Genomic DNA, 16,362 nt, shown 5'->3' on the forward strand with positions numbered 1-16,362 from the left:
AACAACCCATAATGGCCTGATTCCCCCATGTTGTGGGGAATTATGGTTTACAAATCCAAACAGGTAAAAGTACACATCTCCCTAAGCCAAAAGAGGCACCTGTTGCTTCATGTGAGAATTGTACAACTGAAGGAGAATTTCTCCCACAGTCTTCTTGAGCAGGTATTGTTTCTTTCCTACATTTTTCTGACTGTGTCTTGTTCTTGGTTTTACAGATGCGGATCCTAGCAAGCACCAGCATCCCAGTAAGTGTGCATTTCTCTCTCATTTGGTTCAGCTAATGAAGCCATTTAATTCATTAAAATGTATGAGGTTAATAACACTTTATCTTTCCATTTCCTATATAATTTTACATTTCCAGACAAATTAGGTACTTTTCATATAAGATACTGCATATAATATCTTTAAATTATCCATTCTGAAACCCAGTTATCTCCCAGAGAAGATCATGGAAGTCATAAAAATCAAACACAGAGAATTTCCTGCTCATCCTTTTGATCTGTGGCTATTTGTGATATTTGATATCACTTCAGTAACTAGTTCCAAACTTGTTCAATTTAGACTTTTCCTAAAGGATTACAAGACTTGATCCCAACTTGGCCCTCAAGGATGAGAGTACCCCACCAATACATTATTTGGTGCCCATCAGGCTGCCAGGCTGATCTTGTTTTACTAGATTATTTTAACTTTTCAAAAGCATAGGGAGCAAGCGTGCTCAAAGCAGAGCATCAGTCTGAAGCATAACAACCCATGGCAGCCATTTTGCAAGAGTGCCTATAAAGATTCAAAATGTGCCTGCTGTTTCAAAAAGATTGGGGACCTGTGGACCAAATGACTAACTTGATGGAAGCTGATTTAGAATCTAACCAATAAAGACTTCAGATGGGGGTTGGAAACAAACTGGGATGAAATGTGCTTACAGTAGGAAGCTGTAGTTCACATTCTGGTTACCATATTCTTAATCCTATTGAAGTTTCCAAATATTTAAAGTGGCTCTATAGACAGTATATTACAATAATCAACGGGGTTTGTTTGTTTGACCACATTTCCAGGGCTGCCTGACTCTGGGCAGCTTACAAATAAAAAAGGCAAGAACCATAATAATATCAGAAAAGAACAATAGGTGGAAGGAACAATAAAGACCCTCTTCCCCATACAACACCCAACCTAAAGGGGTCCAACAACCATTCTATTCCTTGTTTTCAAGGCTTGTTTTAAGGCAGACACAATAGGGGCAATTTGAATCTCTGGGGGGATGCTGTTCCTAAGGACAGTTGCTACAACAGGCACTGGGTCCTGCTAAGTGACACTGTTTAATCACAGAGCATGCCAACTCTGTCCAACCATATGGGATGGACAGAAACTACAAATAGCAGATGGTCCCTCAGATAACTAGGACCTATGCCATGTAGGGCTTTATAGGTGATAACCAGCACCTTTGAATTGCACCTGGAAGTCTATTGGTAATTGGTGCAGCTCACAAAGAAGGGTGTTACATGGCTGTAATGAGACCTACTGTCATGACCAGCTCAGACACAGATGAAGAAACTGAGCAACCAGTTCCAAAGTTGCTGGACGAATCACTGCCTGAGGATCTGCAGGCAGTGGAGATTGCGCTGTCCGGTAACCAGCAGGCACAGCTGCCATTAGTCTCTGAAGATGAGGAGTCTAAGCTGCCATCCCCTCCCAGTGTAAGGGCTCACTGAGCAGAGAGGAAAGCACAGCAGAGGCACTCTGCAAGGTTCCTTGCAAGAAAGGAGTCGCACCCTTCCAAATGAGTAACACTGGGGTTGCTTCTATTTAAGAACAGCAGCGAGCTCAAGCCTCTCTGTTGGCAACAACCGTTCATTTACCCAGACTCTGCGTGCCTTGATTTCCAACTTGAAACTTTGACTTTGACTCTGGACCTGAACTGGCTGATGACCCTTCTACAACATTTGGACCCTTGGACTTCACTTGACCACTCTTGTGCCTGCTGTTTTGGATTTGGAACTCTCTTAAGGCAAGCTTGCTGGACTTTTGGGACTTGTTTTATCTAATGTGTGTGCATGTGCATTTTAACTCACATTTCATTTGTTGCTTTTTATTTGCTTCACAAACTTCTCAGTAAAGTTTGCGACCACCTCTCTGTATGTTTGTGTGTGTGGCCTGAGACAGGACAGTTTGTTGCCAACTCATTAACTCCCCATTGCTCCAGGGGTAAAATTCTGCTATTGGCGATGCTGCAGCCAGAAGACAAATAAACAAGCATGGCTCAACTTGCTGCTGAAAATGCCCAGCTGACTCAGCAGGTTGCGTTACTCACAGCTCAGCTGCAAGCACTTCAAGCTCAGCTGTTGCAAGCAGCAGCAGCAGCTTGCCCCCCCCCCCCACTGAAAATATCCCATAGTGTGCCCAGACAAGTTTGATGGATGCAATTTGTCTGAACTGCCTATTTTTGGGCACTATGCAATCTTTATATGAGCCTGTACCCTGAAGACTTTCCCTCTGACCGGTTTTGCATGGGCTTTGTGATTAGTCTATTGTCTGGAGTCGCTGCTACATGGGCTGCACCACTGCTAATGCAACAGAGCCCTCTGCTGAACAACTTTGCTGAATTCAGCCATCAGCTCCAAGCCACATACTCTAACCCGGTCAAGGCTCGAACAGCGAATCGCCACATCCAAGCACATAAACAAGTGCGCCACTCAGTGGCCTAATATGTACATGCATTTAAGTGAATTTCTCAAGATTTGGCTTGGAATGAAGCAGCATTTTAGGTTTGGCAGACAAAATTTTAGACAAATTGGCTAGAACTGAATGTCCAGGCAGGAATTAATACAGCTGTGCCTTTAGATTGATGGGTGTTTACAGCAGAGGAAGGCCAGATCCTGATTCAACAAGCCTGTTGTCAAGCCTGCAGTCTCCCTGCCAATGTCTATCCGTGAGCTGACATCTCCAGAAGAACCCACGCAGGTTGGGGTGCTCACCCTCAATTGACTGATTCAGAAAAGGCACAAAGGCATAGAGGGAGCCTGTGTTTGTACTGTTGGGTGCAAGGATACCTAGCTGCCACGTCCCCTACCAAGAAACCAAATTGAGCAACTTCAGGAAACAGATCCCGCCCAGTTTAGATGGGCTACTAAATTGAGGACAAGTCTTTGCAACTCAAGCCCAAACACCACGCACCACCCCATCCAAGCACCTAGTGGTCTCTGTTCTGCTGAAACTACCAGGGAAGCCTGCTTTGCAAACCTGGGCCATGATGGACTCAGGAGCTACCAGCAATTTCATGGACATTAACTTTGCTGAGAACAGTGGGATTCTCTGGCATCCCATTCAACCAACCCTGATTGTGGGAACCATTGATGGCCAGATTTTGCTATCTGGACCTGTGGCCTGGGAAACCCACAAACTGCAGATGCAGTTGGGCACCATCTGTGAAGGGGTTGAATTCTATTTTGCCTCTGCACCCCACTTTCCCATTGTATTGGGACTGGAGTGGCTACATACACATGACTCTCACATTGTGTGGTCCACAGGGGTTATCACCTTTGGCTCCCCTGCTGTAAGCCGTGTGTCAATACAGCACCTGAATCCTTTGCAGCTGAAAGAACAAAGGAACCACTCTCAGATCTTCCCTGCAAGTATGCAGAGTTTGCTGATGTGTTCAGTGAAAAGGAAGCAGACCAACTGCCTCCACATCGACCATACAATTGTCCTATTGATCTTGTCAGTGGTGCCAAGATTCTAGTAGCCTAAATTTACCCATTTTCAGAGCCAGAGTTAGCAGCTTTGTGGGACTTTATTGAAAAGAATCTGAAGAGGGGTTTCATAAGGCCCTTTTCCTCACCTGCAGCTATTCCTCTCTTGTTTTCAAGAAGAAATCAGGGGAGCTCTGATTATGCAGTGATTATTGGAGGCTGAACCAGATCACCATCAGGAATTGTTACTCCCTGCCTCTCATTTCAGAGCTCTTGGAGAGGTTATGTGGTGCCAAAGTTTTTACCAAAATCATCTTCCATGGAGCTTAGAATCTAATGCATATCTGGAGGAGTGACAAATGGAAGACTGCATTCTGCACTCAATGTGGCCATTTTGAAAATACAGTAATGCCTTTCAGCCTATCCAATGTTCCCGGGGTCTTTCAATATTTTACGAAGGATGTTTTTCGGAATCTTCTTGACCAATATGTTATTTTTTACCTGGATGACATCCTTATTTTCTCCTTATCCCCCTCTGACCATGAGAAACATGTCAGGACTATGTTGCTATGTAACTTTTTTGCCAAACTTGAGAAGTGTGAATTTGAAAAAAAACACCATTGATTTCTTGGACCACTGCATTTCTCCAGATGGAATCAGCATGAATTCTGATGAGGTGAAAGCACTCCTGACTTGGCAACCACCACACAAAACTAAAGGGGGATGCGGTGGCACAGCAGCTTAATGACGCTGGAAGTTGCCAGCCAGAAATGGTCGACACTTCAGCGGTTCGAGCCCAGCTCCATGCGGCAGACTGAGCTCCTGTTTCATCCCCAGCTTCTGCCAACCCAGCAGCTCAAAAGCAACCATGAGTAGATAAATGGGTACTCTCACCCCGGTGGGAGGAAAAACGCTGGCGGCGCCTTGTATGGGAGACGGGACCAGTTGCCGGTAACACAGAAGTCGCATACGTCCGAAAAAGACACAAAGCAACAGAAACCCCGCCTTCCTGCACCCGCCAGCTGGGCTCCGCTCTAGGAAGGAGGCAATGGCAAACCACTTCCGAAACACCTTGCCGTGAAAACTGCAGGGACTCGTCCAGGCAGTCGCCACAGAATCAGTCACGACTGAGTGTGGATTTAAAAAAATCAACACCAAACTAAAGATATCCAGTGTTTGCTCAGCTTCGCCAATTATTATAGGATCTCACTGCACCTTTGACCTGCCTGTTGCACAAGAAAACACCATTTGCTTGGAATGAGGATGTACAAGTTTTTGAAGCTCTAAAGATGGCTTTTGCATCAGAACCATCCTCCAGCATCCAGACCCCATGCAACCATTTATTGTGGAAACTGATGCTTCAGACATGGCCTTAGGGGCGGTGTTACTACAAGCCAGCCACCATTCATCTAACTTGTTCCCATGTGCTTACTACTCATGGAAACTCATACCAGCTGAGCAGAATTACACCAACCGGGATAAGGAACTCCTTGCAATTGAGGTGGCTTTTGAAATGTGGCAAAAAAAGTATCAGTAAAATTTGCAACCACCTCTCTGTGTGTTTGTGTGTGCGTGGCCTGAGACAGGACACCTACCAATAACTGCCCATGCTGCGACATTCTGGGTAAACTGCAGTGTCCAAGTGGCCTTTACGGATAGCCCCATGTAGAGTGGATTGTAATAGTCTATCTATGAGGTGACGAAGGCACAAAGGCTTCTTGGTCCAGGAATGGGCAACTTTGGGGCACAAGATTGAGTTATGCAAAGGCCTTCTTGGCCACAGATACCACCTGCTCATCCAGCAAAAGCTGAGAATCCAAAAAGATTGCTCACCAACCCTGAATGAGAAAATACAATCCCATTCAAGATCAAAAGTAGAAAGTTCCCTGAACCAGGTGCTCCATGAACTCACAACCAGTCAGTCTTGCTAAGCTGAACCTGACCCTTTTTCCTCTATCCGGACCCCAACAGCCTCCAGGCACTCAACAAGACCTTGTAAGCACCGCTTGGCCTGTCTAGGGTTGAGATATACAACTGAGTATCATCAGTATGCAATGGATGACTTCACTCAGCAGCTTTATGTAGCTGTTAATCAACAGGGCAAGAGCATCAAGCCCTGAAGCACCCCACAAAGTGGGAGCTTTGGACTTGGTCACCCCTCCCTCTCTCCAACACCAGCTAAAACTGGTCACAGGAAAAGGAAAAGACCACAATGTTGTGTTTCCCACTTCTTGAAGTCACTCCAGAAGGATACTGTGTTATTGAAAGAGGGCCTGGATAGCTATTGGGTAATAGCCGAGAACTATGGAATTTTCAGTCCCTATACATCTGTAGTCTGCAGGGGGGGAAAGCTGTTTCGGGGTTTTTAAATGTAGCTGGAGTTGTCCAATCATGTTTCTTTTATTGTTACCAAAATGCTGAAGAAGGTATAAGTGAACATATACACTGTAATTCTTGACTTTTGCGGGGAGGGCAAAAACCATTCCTGGTAATGCTAAGAAAACTCATCTTCATGCCATTTGTTAATTTATCATGGACAGTTTCTTTGGCATGTGAAGATTGCACTCCATATCCCTTTTCATTTTATATCCTATTTTCTCCAGTCTATTCCAGATAGTATGTCAGTCTTCACAAATTGTTGGTGCAGTTGCTGTGTTAGGACTTTAAAGGCATATGAAATGATTGATTTTTGCTGAGGTGCTGCAGAACCATGTAGTATATTTATATAGAAACAGTTTCCATAATTCATTTGCCAACCCCAATTTTTTTTTTCCTTAAGAGGGGAATAAATGGGGCCTCTTTCTCATTTCAAAATCCATAGTCCTCAAGGCTGGACAAGTTGTTGAATATCTGATACTAAATCTTGCACAAACATCAAACCCTAGAGCAAATATACAAGACCAGTTAAAGAACTATCTTCTAACCTGCTCACTTTATTTTTCTTATTTCATCTTACAGTAGAGAGGGATTGATTTACAAGTTAGAAGTCGCTGCATTTTATGTTTGAAACAGTTTTTCTCAACCTTGGTAACTCTAAGATGTGTGGACTTCAACTCCCAGAATTCAGGAGCATGGCTGGCTGGGAATTCTGGGAGTTGAAATCCAAACACCTTAGAGTTGCTAAGGCTGAGAAACACTGGTCTAAAAGCTGCTGCTGACCTGATGGTGTATAAGTTGATTAATTAGGAAATACTTACCTAGGCTATCCTGGTGATATGGAAGCCACCTCTTCTTGTCTGAATGCATTCCCAAAGTGATTAAATTGCTCAAACTTTGTTCTTATTAAAAAAAAAATTCCTCTCATGAAAGCATGTATGTCCTTCATTGTGTTCAGCAAGCTATATAATGAATTGCAACTCTTTCTCTTTTAACATGATTATGTCTCATTATAATCACCAGAAATTACAAATACTGTAGAACTTGAGGTTGTGGACATACATACTGCCAGCCCTAATTGCTACCTCCTGGGTTGGATTTAGAATGATATCAAAGTTTCAAATTGCTCCATACAAATTGCAGGGCACAGAGTAATTTCTCTTTATGTATAAGAATGTGAAATTAACTTATAGTATATTGAAATGTTGAATAGTTTCTACCACAACCTGAACATTCACAGAGATCTGTAAAATTCTATTTATTTCCAACATACCTAAAAAATGCAAATGGTCTTCTCAGATTTTTGCCCCATTTTTAATACTGCAATTCCATGCATGTTTGTTTAGACTTCCTATTAAGTTCATTGGGATTTGCATATAGCTTTATATTCAAGTCTATACTTTTTAACAACAGTGTTTTTGGTTCTCCACACCCACCAGCCCACAATAATATCTTAAACATTCTAATTGAAATGGGTAGACTTAATCCACAAAATTACACATGAAACTTCAACTGCATGTTGAAACTGAAGCTTATATACTCAGTACTGCATTTTGGCATGTGCCAAGTCTATAGAAACATCAGAAAGAGCTATTGGCTGCTTATAAATCTTCACAGGGTAAAACCAGGGATTTGCCAATGAAGCCACTGAAAAAAAAGGGTAGAAAGCTGAAACCACTTTCTTATTCACTTATCCTCACCTCTTCCTAGAGGTCATAGATATAGAGGTACGTATCTAGAAAAATTTGTGTTTCCCAGAGACATTGGGGGCTAAACCTAAGGCTGGGAATCTGCACTCAGCCCCTGATTATGTACTTCTATCCTAGGTTTAAGAGGAAAAGAGATGAATTAGACTGGCTGCCACTTTTAGCAGCAAGCTTAGATATCCCATAGAACATCTAGTCCTTTTCTACAAGGTTCATCACATAGTCTTCAACAAGGTACTTGGGCACTAGATCTAATAGTGGTAGACCCAAACCTGGTCTGCACCAGCTTTCTATAAAGTAATGGTGGATGCTGCTGAATCCTAAAAGTAATCTTGAGTAAGGAAGATTAATTCTCATGCATCCTTACTTGCCTTCAATTAAACTCTTCACCAAATTATTTTCTTTCTAATTTAGTCTTGAAATCTGTTGAGTAGAAAAGTTCCAGCAAGGATTGCCTATAGGAAGGTAAGACTATCAAGCATGGACGTTTTGGTATCTTAGCCCATACACTTCTAAAATTTGCCATCTTCTAATTGAAATGTAGGCTTAGATTGAGATGAAAAGTCTGTCACATCTTGTTTGGCCCTAAAATTACTTCACAAACATGCTGCTATTTTTTTTTCTGAATTCATTGGAAGAGTAGGATACAAATGTAATCTATTATAAAAGTTAGAAATTCTTCATATATCTCTATGTGTATATGTCAGTAGCATTATATTTAATACTTAATTCTATAATTTATTAATTCTATAAATATTCCCCAAAGTTTTACAAAATGTGTTGGTATTTTACTAGTAATTATTGCTTGAGTTCTTTCTCTTTATATAAATTAAATCTGAAAGTCCTTTGAACATCAGTTATAGATAAGGTTGTCTAGGAACCTCTGTCATCAGAGACTGATTCTGCCAAAATTTCTTTTTCATCAGGATACTCCCTGGATCACTGGGTGTGATTACATTGGACAACTCAAGCGTGTTGTTGCTGTGACAGAAAGAACTATCATCATATGGGATTATAAAACACAAGGGAATGCCCTGGTATGATACCTAGTGATGGATATGTAGTAAACATAAGGACATATGTTTTTAGCAACTCTAGATCATTTGTTAATAAAAAATCAACACTTGCGCAAAGGCATTCAAAAGTATCTTTGCACGGTGTACATTTCAGCTTTCAAGTTGAAAAAAAAATTGATAGAGATTGAGATTATAACCCTTTAGTATGCATGGAATACCTTAATTTCTCTAAATGTTCAATATGAGTGGAAAACTGTGTATTGTATTGCAGCACAGTGTTGATATTGAAGATGGTTCTTATTGAAAAAGTTGAGATTTTCCCCATTTCTCATTATGTGTAACAAATAAAATTGTCTTCAAGTCAAGCTGAACTCCAAGTATCTGCTTGGTAGCTATACAGAAGTGGCTTTCCATTTTCTCCTTCTGGGGTTGCTTTTTTTTAACTTCTCACTCTAGGTTATAATCCTGGGAATCCCTGGAGATCTTCAGTTTAAATACCAATCAGGTCTAACCTTGTTTAGCTTTTGTGCCCAGACATGATCTGCCATCCACTAAAGCCTCCTTTGTGTAGATTCAGTAGTGTTGTGATGTGATCAAGTTACTCATTTTACTATTCCTACCGTACACTGTTGATTACTACTAATGGCATTTGGGTTATACATTACAGAACAGAGTTAGAGATGAACACTGGGATGTCCTTTTGGACCTAAATAATTCATTGCACCTTCCTTCTGTTTTATCAGCTCAGACTAGAATTAGCCTCATATCCCATTCACCTTTAGACTACTATATTTCACCCACATGGTGCTGCTATAGCTCAAAAACTATTTGGTTCAAAATACATCTGCCATGCTTTTGACTGAAGCCAATTATACTGATTATTTTACATCAGGCTTGTCTTTTTAAGGTAGCTGTTATTAAGTCCAATATACACATTTTAATTCCATTAGTATCTCATCTTTTCAGTACAAGTACTGTTTTAATTATTGTGTGTTAATTGTTTTCAGTTGTAAATCATAGTATTATTTTAGGATTGTTTCTTATCATGAAAAATTGGGTGAGAAAATTCATTAATAAAAGAAAGAAAATGTTTTATCAAAGGAACTACTGGATACAGTCTGCAAGAACCTACTGTTCACCAAGTCTCACTATTGATCCATAGAGCATATTGGAGTAGTCTTCATATACAGGATACACTTTACCACTATAGATTTAAAATATTTTTATTGCAAATTCTGCTGGAAGCACTTTGGAGCATTCTGTTCCCACTAGACTTTGCAGCAGGACACATGGTAGTATCACACAAAATTTACTAGCATTTATCTTTTCCCTATAAAAAGTCTGCAAAACTTATTTCCAAAAAAAGATAGACTACTGAAAGTTGCACACAAGTAGCAGTAAAGTTCTGTAAATTAGAGGAAGAAGTGTAGAATATTTTTAAAGATAAAAAAGCAAATCTTTTTTTAAAAACTTCATTTTTAATCCATAGGAAAAAAGCTGGAAGAAAATATTGTCCAGCTATCACAGCAGGACTTTTAGCAAGTCATATATTTCTGTTAAGTTTGTAGCCTATTGTTTAAACGTGTACATCTCCAGTGTATTCTTTTTAATTATATCAGCTCTGTACTATTTATTTATTAGCTTTATAACCATTATTTCTCCCCAAAGTTGTAGGAATTTTCAGTTATAAGAACTCCCTTGAGAGAACTATACAATGTTCACAGTTCACAGAGAAAAGTAATGAGTATTGATATAGATATCATTACAAAGTAAATAGGAGTGAAACTGAGCCAAGAGCGCTGTCTCTGAAACATCTTCTAATGTCTTTTTAAGAAGAGTTCTGAAACCAATGACTGTTTTCAGTGACCTAATAAGATAAATACTGCAGTCTATAATAAATGTTTGATTGTTTCCATAGGATAACTGCTTTATAATCAAACCCATGGAACATTGCCTCCTCACTGTTTCTGCCATTCCTCGCCCATCAGAACTGCTAATGAAGGATGACATCTTACTGGGGGATGATGGTGGATATGTCACTTTGTTTACAATGACCAGTGATGACTTTGGTCTCAAACAAACTAAATCTAAAAAGAATTTGCAAATAGTGATTTTAGATTCTAGGAAATTCAAAAGGTAAGTCCATCTGCTTTGAAAATTCTCATTTTTGAAACTTTTAATTTCAAAATTATAATTTTAATTTTAAAGCGATGTTGTGAAAGAAAGTAACTATGCCTAATATATACTGTATAGAGAAATAAGTTGGAATTTTCAAGATAAATGTTCTGCTTCAAATATTAAATTTTAAAATGCTTATAGTTAGGGTTTCAACTAGTCAGCAGTGCTATTTCTAAGAATATTCTATTCTCCTTCCTTGTGGTTTTCAGTTTTCTTATTTCTTCCTGTAAGGTGTTAACATGATGATCTAAATTCAGTATTACTCTATATGACGCTCCTATCCATCACCAGCTAAGTATTCCAGCTTTGATAATTGATCTGAGGGTTTTTCTTCTTAAAACAAATAAAGTATAGAATATAAGAGCCATTCTGGATCCGGTCCAGCACATCTGGGAAGCTCAGAAGTAAGACATGAGGGGGCTAGCCTTTTTTATTATTTCTCTCAAACAACTGGAAATTAAGGATGTTGCCTTTGTGGCATTGAGATAATATAAACCATCATGACTATTGATCGCCCTATTCTCCAAGTATTTGTCTAGTTCCCCTTTAAATTCCATAAATTGTTGGGAAATCCCACATTTAGTGGCAATGAATTCCATAGCTTAAATCCTTAAGTAACCCACACTGCCACTGTAGTGGACAAGCTTTTTCTATGTAAAAAGAGGGGAGCAAGAAAACATACTCATGAAAAAGCTGTAAAGGTTATCTAGCTAATACTAATACTAATGATTTGTGAGAAAGCATCTGGAAATATGGCATATGTGAAGAACTATTGAATGCATTTCTGAATGCATAGCATATTTAGTAGAAATGTAGTTTAAAATGTCTATTAAAGAAAAAAAAAAGATGCTATATGGCACATACCACCACCATTTCCATACCCCAATATCTCAAAAGCAATATGAAAATGTAATAGTTTTCACTGAAATTTGGTGAGATGATACTCACAATTGGCTCATAGCTGTGGAAGGAGAATGTTTATTCAAAAGAAATAGATACAGTAGAAAGACTGGGGTATTTCACTGCATGTAAAGAAAAAAATATACACAGAGAAATTCAGGAACTGAAACACAGAAATCCTATGAAAGTGTTTCGGTAAGAATGAAAGGAAAGAGAAAGAAAAGGGATACTTTCAGAGTTCATTATAGATTACCTAGTCGGGAAAAGATAGTGATGAGGCCTCATCTGCTGGGAATCTGATAAAACTCAGGGGTCCAACAAATTCTTTGGTTGGTAACTTAATTTGTCAGAAGATGGGACAAAGATGAGGTCTGCTGTCCTAGACCTAATTCTCACTAGCAGGGAGGAATTGATGGAAGAATTGAAGGCGATCAATTACCTTGGAGTAATTGATCATGTTAACATTGAATTTGTGATATCTAGAGGAGGAGGAGCTCCTAAAGGAGAAAGGTATCTACTGTAGGAAGGATAGAAAATCCTATGACATGAAATACTGAAGATACAGTTGCAAACCATCCCCACCAGGAGGAAAACTGGAAGAAATGTAAAAATACTAACATGGATCTGTGCAGAACTTTCCAAAATGCTGAAGATAAAAAAATATATATTTGCAAGAAATAGGAGGAGAACATAACCAAAGAATAATACAAGATAATCTCCAGAAACTGTAGAGTCAGAAAGACTGAGGATCAGAATGAACTGAGGCTTGCAAGAGATATCCAAATCAACAAAAGAGGATTCTTTGGATATATTATAAATAAAAGGAAAGCCAAAGAGGATGTTGGTCCATTGCAAGGAGACAGTAGCAGATTGGTAATGGAGTGGTGAGAAGGCAAAATTTCTTAAGATCTATTTTGCATCAGTCATCTCAGAAGGGAAATGAAGTCCTAGCTGGTCATCATTATCCTATAATAGGAATGAAGGAATTGCAGCTTAGGATAGGCAGGGAGAGGGCAACAGAAAACTTAGCTAATTTAAATAAATTCAATTCTCCAAAGCCAGATGAATTCATCTCAGACCTAAAGGAATTAGCATGGCTGATTGCAAAACCATTCTCAATAATTTTTGAGAACTCCCAGAGCATAGGAAAAGTCCCAGATGACTGAAGATTGAATGTCATCTTCATCTTCAAAAAAGAAAGAGGACCCTGGAAACTACAGACCTGTTTGCTTGATTTCTGTAGTGGACAAGGTCTTCTATATTATCAAGCAGCATGTTTTTGAGCACTTGCTAAAAATAACTGAAGCGAGCACAGGTTTGTTGCAAACAAATCATACCAGACTAATTTTGTCTTCTTCTTTGATAGAGTTACTAGCTTAGTAAATTGGGGAATGCCATAGATACAGTATAGAATTTCTGGATCTCAACAGTCTTCTGGAACATGGTGGTTATTAATTGTCCTCTAGAGGAAGTCCCTGATACTGGTTCCTGAGTTCCATTGGCACTAAGTGCCTCCTGATCCTCTTGTTTCTTTGGATCACAGTCTTCCATGTGCCTGTGTCTGCTAAATGGTTTTTTCCCTGTTCTTTGACATTCCTTTCACTTCTCTACTCCTTCTGGATAACTTCAGCTGTCTTATTCTCCTCCTTATTCTCCTCCTTATCCTTCCCTGAGAATTCCTTTGCTTGCACTTTTAACAAGTGTACCTGAGTAGGAAGACAAATTTTGCTTCCCTTGCTGTCCATGTTGCTTGGAGTTTCCCTGCCCATTCCCCTAACAAAACGTCCAGATAAATCTTCCCTACTTGCTTGTTCTAGGTGCAAGCTCCCAGAATTTCTTTTCCCCTGGGTTGCAAGTAGCCTGAACTGAAAGAAGATTGGAAAAAAAGGAAACGGAAGACAAAGAAAGGGCCATATATCTCTATCTATATTGATATCAATATATAACCTTTCCCTTGAGCTCTGCTACCCAACTCCTGTTTTCTTTCCTGTTTGTTCAGACAGCAATAGATTTACAGTTGACGACCATACCCAAATAATATTCATTAATGGCTCCACTTCAGCTTGATGGAAGAAAGAACATTTTTCTCAATGACTGGGATGAGGGAAGTTGAAGTGACACTCTAACATTTGGCATAGTACATGTGAAAAAGATCTAGGTGCCCTTGCTCACCATCACGACCCCCCAAATGATCCAGCAGTGTGATGCAGCTGCTAAAAAACAAATGCTGGGTCCAAGTCACAGAAAGTAATTGTTCCATTCTACTCTGCCCTGGTCAAACACCACTTGGAATATTGTGTCAGTCCTGGGCACCACATTTCAAAAAGGACAATGACAAATTGGAGGGTTCAAAGGAGGGTTACTAAGGTGGGTAAGAGTTCTGAAACCAAGCCCTTTGAGGACCATTGCACGCAACATTACATTCATTTTCTGATGCATATGTAGATGTGTCTTTTAAATTAGAGTTTTGTTTTATCACCTCTAGCATTAAACGCAAACTGCATGATGACTGGGTTGTAAAAGTAAAATACATTCCAGCTTTGAATTGTTTTGGTTCCTGCTCACTGGATAGCAATCATTCACTGGTTTTGGATGACCTGAAAAGACTTGAAGACAATGTGTAAGTTTGTTTGTTTGTTTGTTTTTTTATAAGGCCGCCCAGCTCAACCAGTGTGACTCCTGAAAAAATGAATGTTAGTTATCCAAAACCTGGCAAAGAGATTGTTCATATAACTGATCATTTTACAAAGTAGTGTTTAAAGGGCACACTAGAACCTTCAGTTCTGATTTGTTTCATGCCAAATGTTTAAAAAACGGACACACAGACACATACATACATCTATGGGATATTTCCCTTCTGCTCACTATAACTCTGCTTATGTTGTCTGGTAAGATTGAAGACTTAACTTTTCATTTCAAAAATCATGCAGTTGATGTTGTTGGTTGTGCCTTTGACAGAAATTGGAGTCCTAGCACAAAGTCTTCTATAGACTTAGATTGTGAAATCAGTTTCCCAGGACTCCCATCATATATCTATGAATCTATGGATTCAGACAAGAATCACTTATTTATTTATTTATTTATTTATTTATTTATTCAATTTATATGGCCACCCATCTCAGATAAGTGACTCTGGGTGGTGAACAATCATAAAATCAATTAAAAACAAATTACAAACACAATACAAAAGAAAATTAAATACATACAGCAGCCGAGAAAATTATAATCCATGCATAACATAACCAGGAAATGGGGCCCTTAACACACTTGGGTCCCAGGCCCGAGCACATAATCAGGCCTTCAAGGCCTTATGAAAGGCCAACAAGGTTGGGGCCACCCTAATCTCTGGAGGGAGAATGTTCTAGAGGGCAGATGCTATGGCAGAAAAGGCACGCTTCCTAGTCCCCCCAGCCGACATTTCTTGGTGACAGGACTTGGAGCAGCCCCATCCTGCCAGACCGGATTGGATGGGTAGAAACAACTGGGAGAAGACAGTCCTTCAGGTCACCCACTCCCAAGCCATGAAGGGCTTTAAATTGAATTGCACCCAGAAATACATTGGAAACCAATGCAGTTCATGAAGCAGTGGTGTTATATGTGCCGAGTACCCAACGCCATTTACTACCCATGCAACCGCATTCTGCACCAGCTGAAGCTTCCAAATGTTGTTCAAGGGTAGCCCCATGTAGAGCATGTTGCAGTAATCCAGACGGGAGGTCACAAGGGCATGAGTTACAGTGAACAGAGCCTCCCAGTCCAGAAATGGGCGCAACTGGCAAAGGCCCTCTTAGCCACAGCTTCCACCTGCTCTTCCAGCAGGAGCCATGAGTCCAAGAAGACCCCCAGATTGTGCACCAGGTCTACCTGGAGCAGTGCCATCCCATCTAGGACCAAGGGTGGAAAAGCTTTGACACCAGAAGGCCCAAGTATCCAAAGTCACTCAGTCTTGCTTGAGTTAAGCCAAAGCCCATTGTGCCCCATCCAGGCCCCTATAGCCTCCAGACACTGGGACAGGACATCCATGGCATTGCTCAGGCAGCCCAGGGTGGAGATATAAAGCTGGGTATTATCAGCATATGATGATACCTCACTCCAAACCATCGGATCACCTCACCCAGTGGCCTCATGTAGATTTTAAATAAGAGGGAAGAGAGGACCAAGCCCTGTGGCACCCCACAAAGTAGGGGCTGCGGGCCGGACCTCTACCCCCTATCAACACTGACTCAAACTGACCCTGGAGGAAGTAGGAGAACCAGCACAGTATCGCCCACCCCCAACTCCTGAAGCCGGTCCAGAAGGATATCATGATTGATGGTACTGAAGGCTGCTGAGAAGTCAAGAAGAGCAAGGATGGATGCACTACCCCCATCTATCTCCCGCCAGAGGTTATCCAAGATCATGATCAATGCCATCTCAGTCCCATACCCCGGCCTGAATCCTGACTGAAAGGGGTTCAGAAACTAATATCTCCCCCAAATCCAGAACAGCCTACCACTGCTCTGA

General features: G+C 40.5%; 1 protein-coding gene across 1 annotated transcript in view; it reads left to right on the top strand.

The window, feature by feature from the left end:
* The window catches only part of WDR64 (WD repeat domain 64), a 99,312-nt gene that overhangs the window by 17,581 nt on the left and 65,369 nt on the right, over positions 1 to 16,362 (top strand). The window contains exons 5-8 of the mRNA XM_088131329.1: positions 216 to 245; positions 8,692 to 8,802; positions 10,700 to 10,917; positions 14,345 to 14,479. Of these exons, the coding sequence (XP_087987455.1) occupies positions 216 to 245; positions 8,692 to 8,802; positions 10,700 to 10,917; positions 14,345 to 14,479 (494 nt within the window). The remainder of the gene's footprint in view (positions 1 to 215; positions 246 to 8,691; positions 8,803 to 10,699; positions 10,918 to 14,344; positions 14,480 to 16,362) is intronic.

This window comes from Python bivittatus, unplaced genomic scaffold (assembly GCF_059951505.1).
Source record: "Python bivittatus isolate LINGU-HERP-01145 unplaced genomic scaffold, Pbiv_v1 ctg000020_np1212, whole genome shotgun sequence".
NCBI lineage: Eukaryota > Metazoa > Chordata > Lepidosauria > Squamata > Pythonidae > Python > Python bivittatus.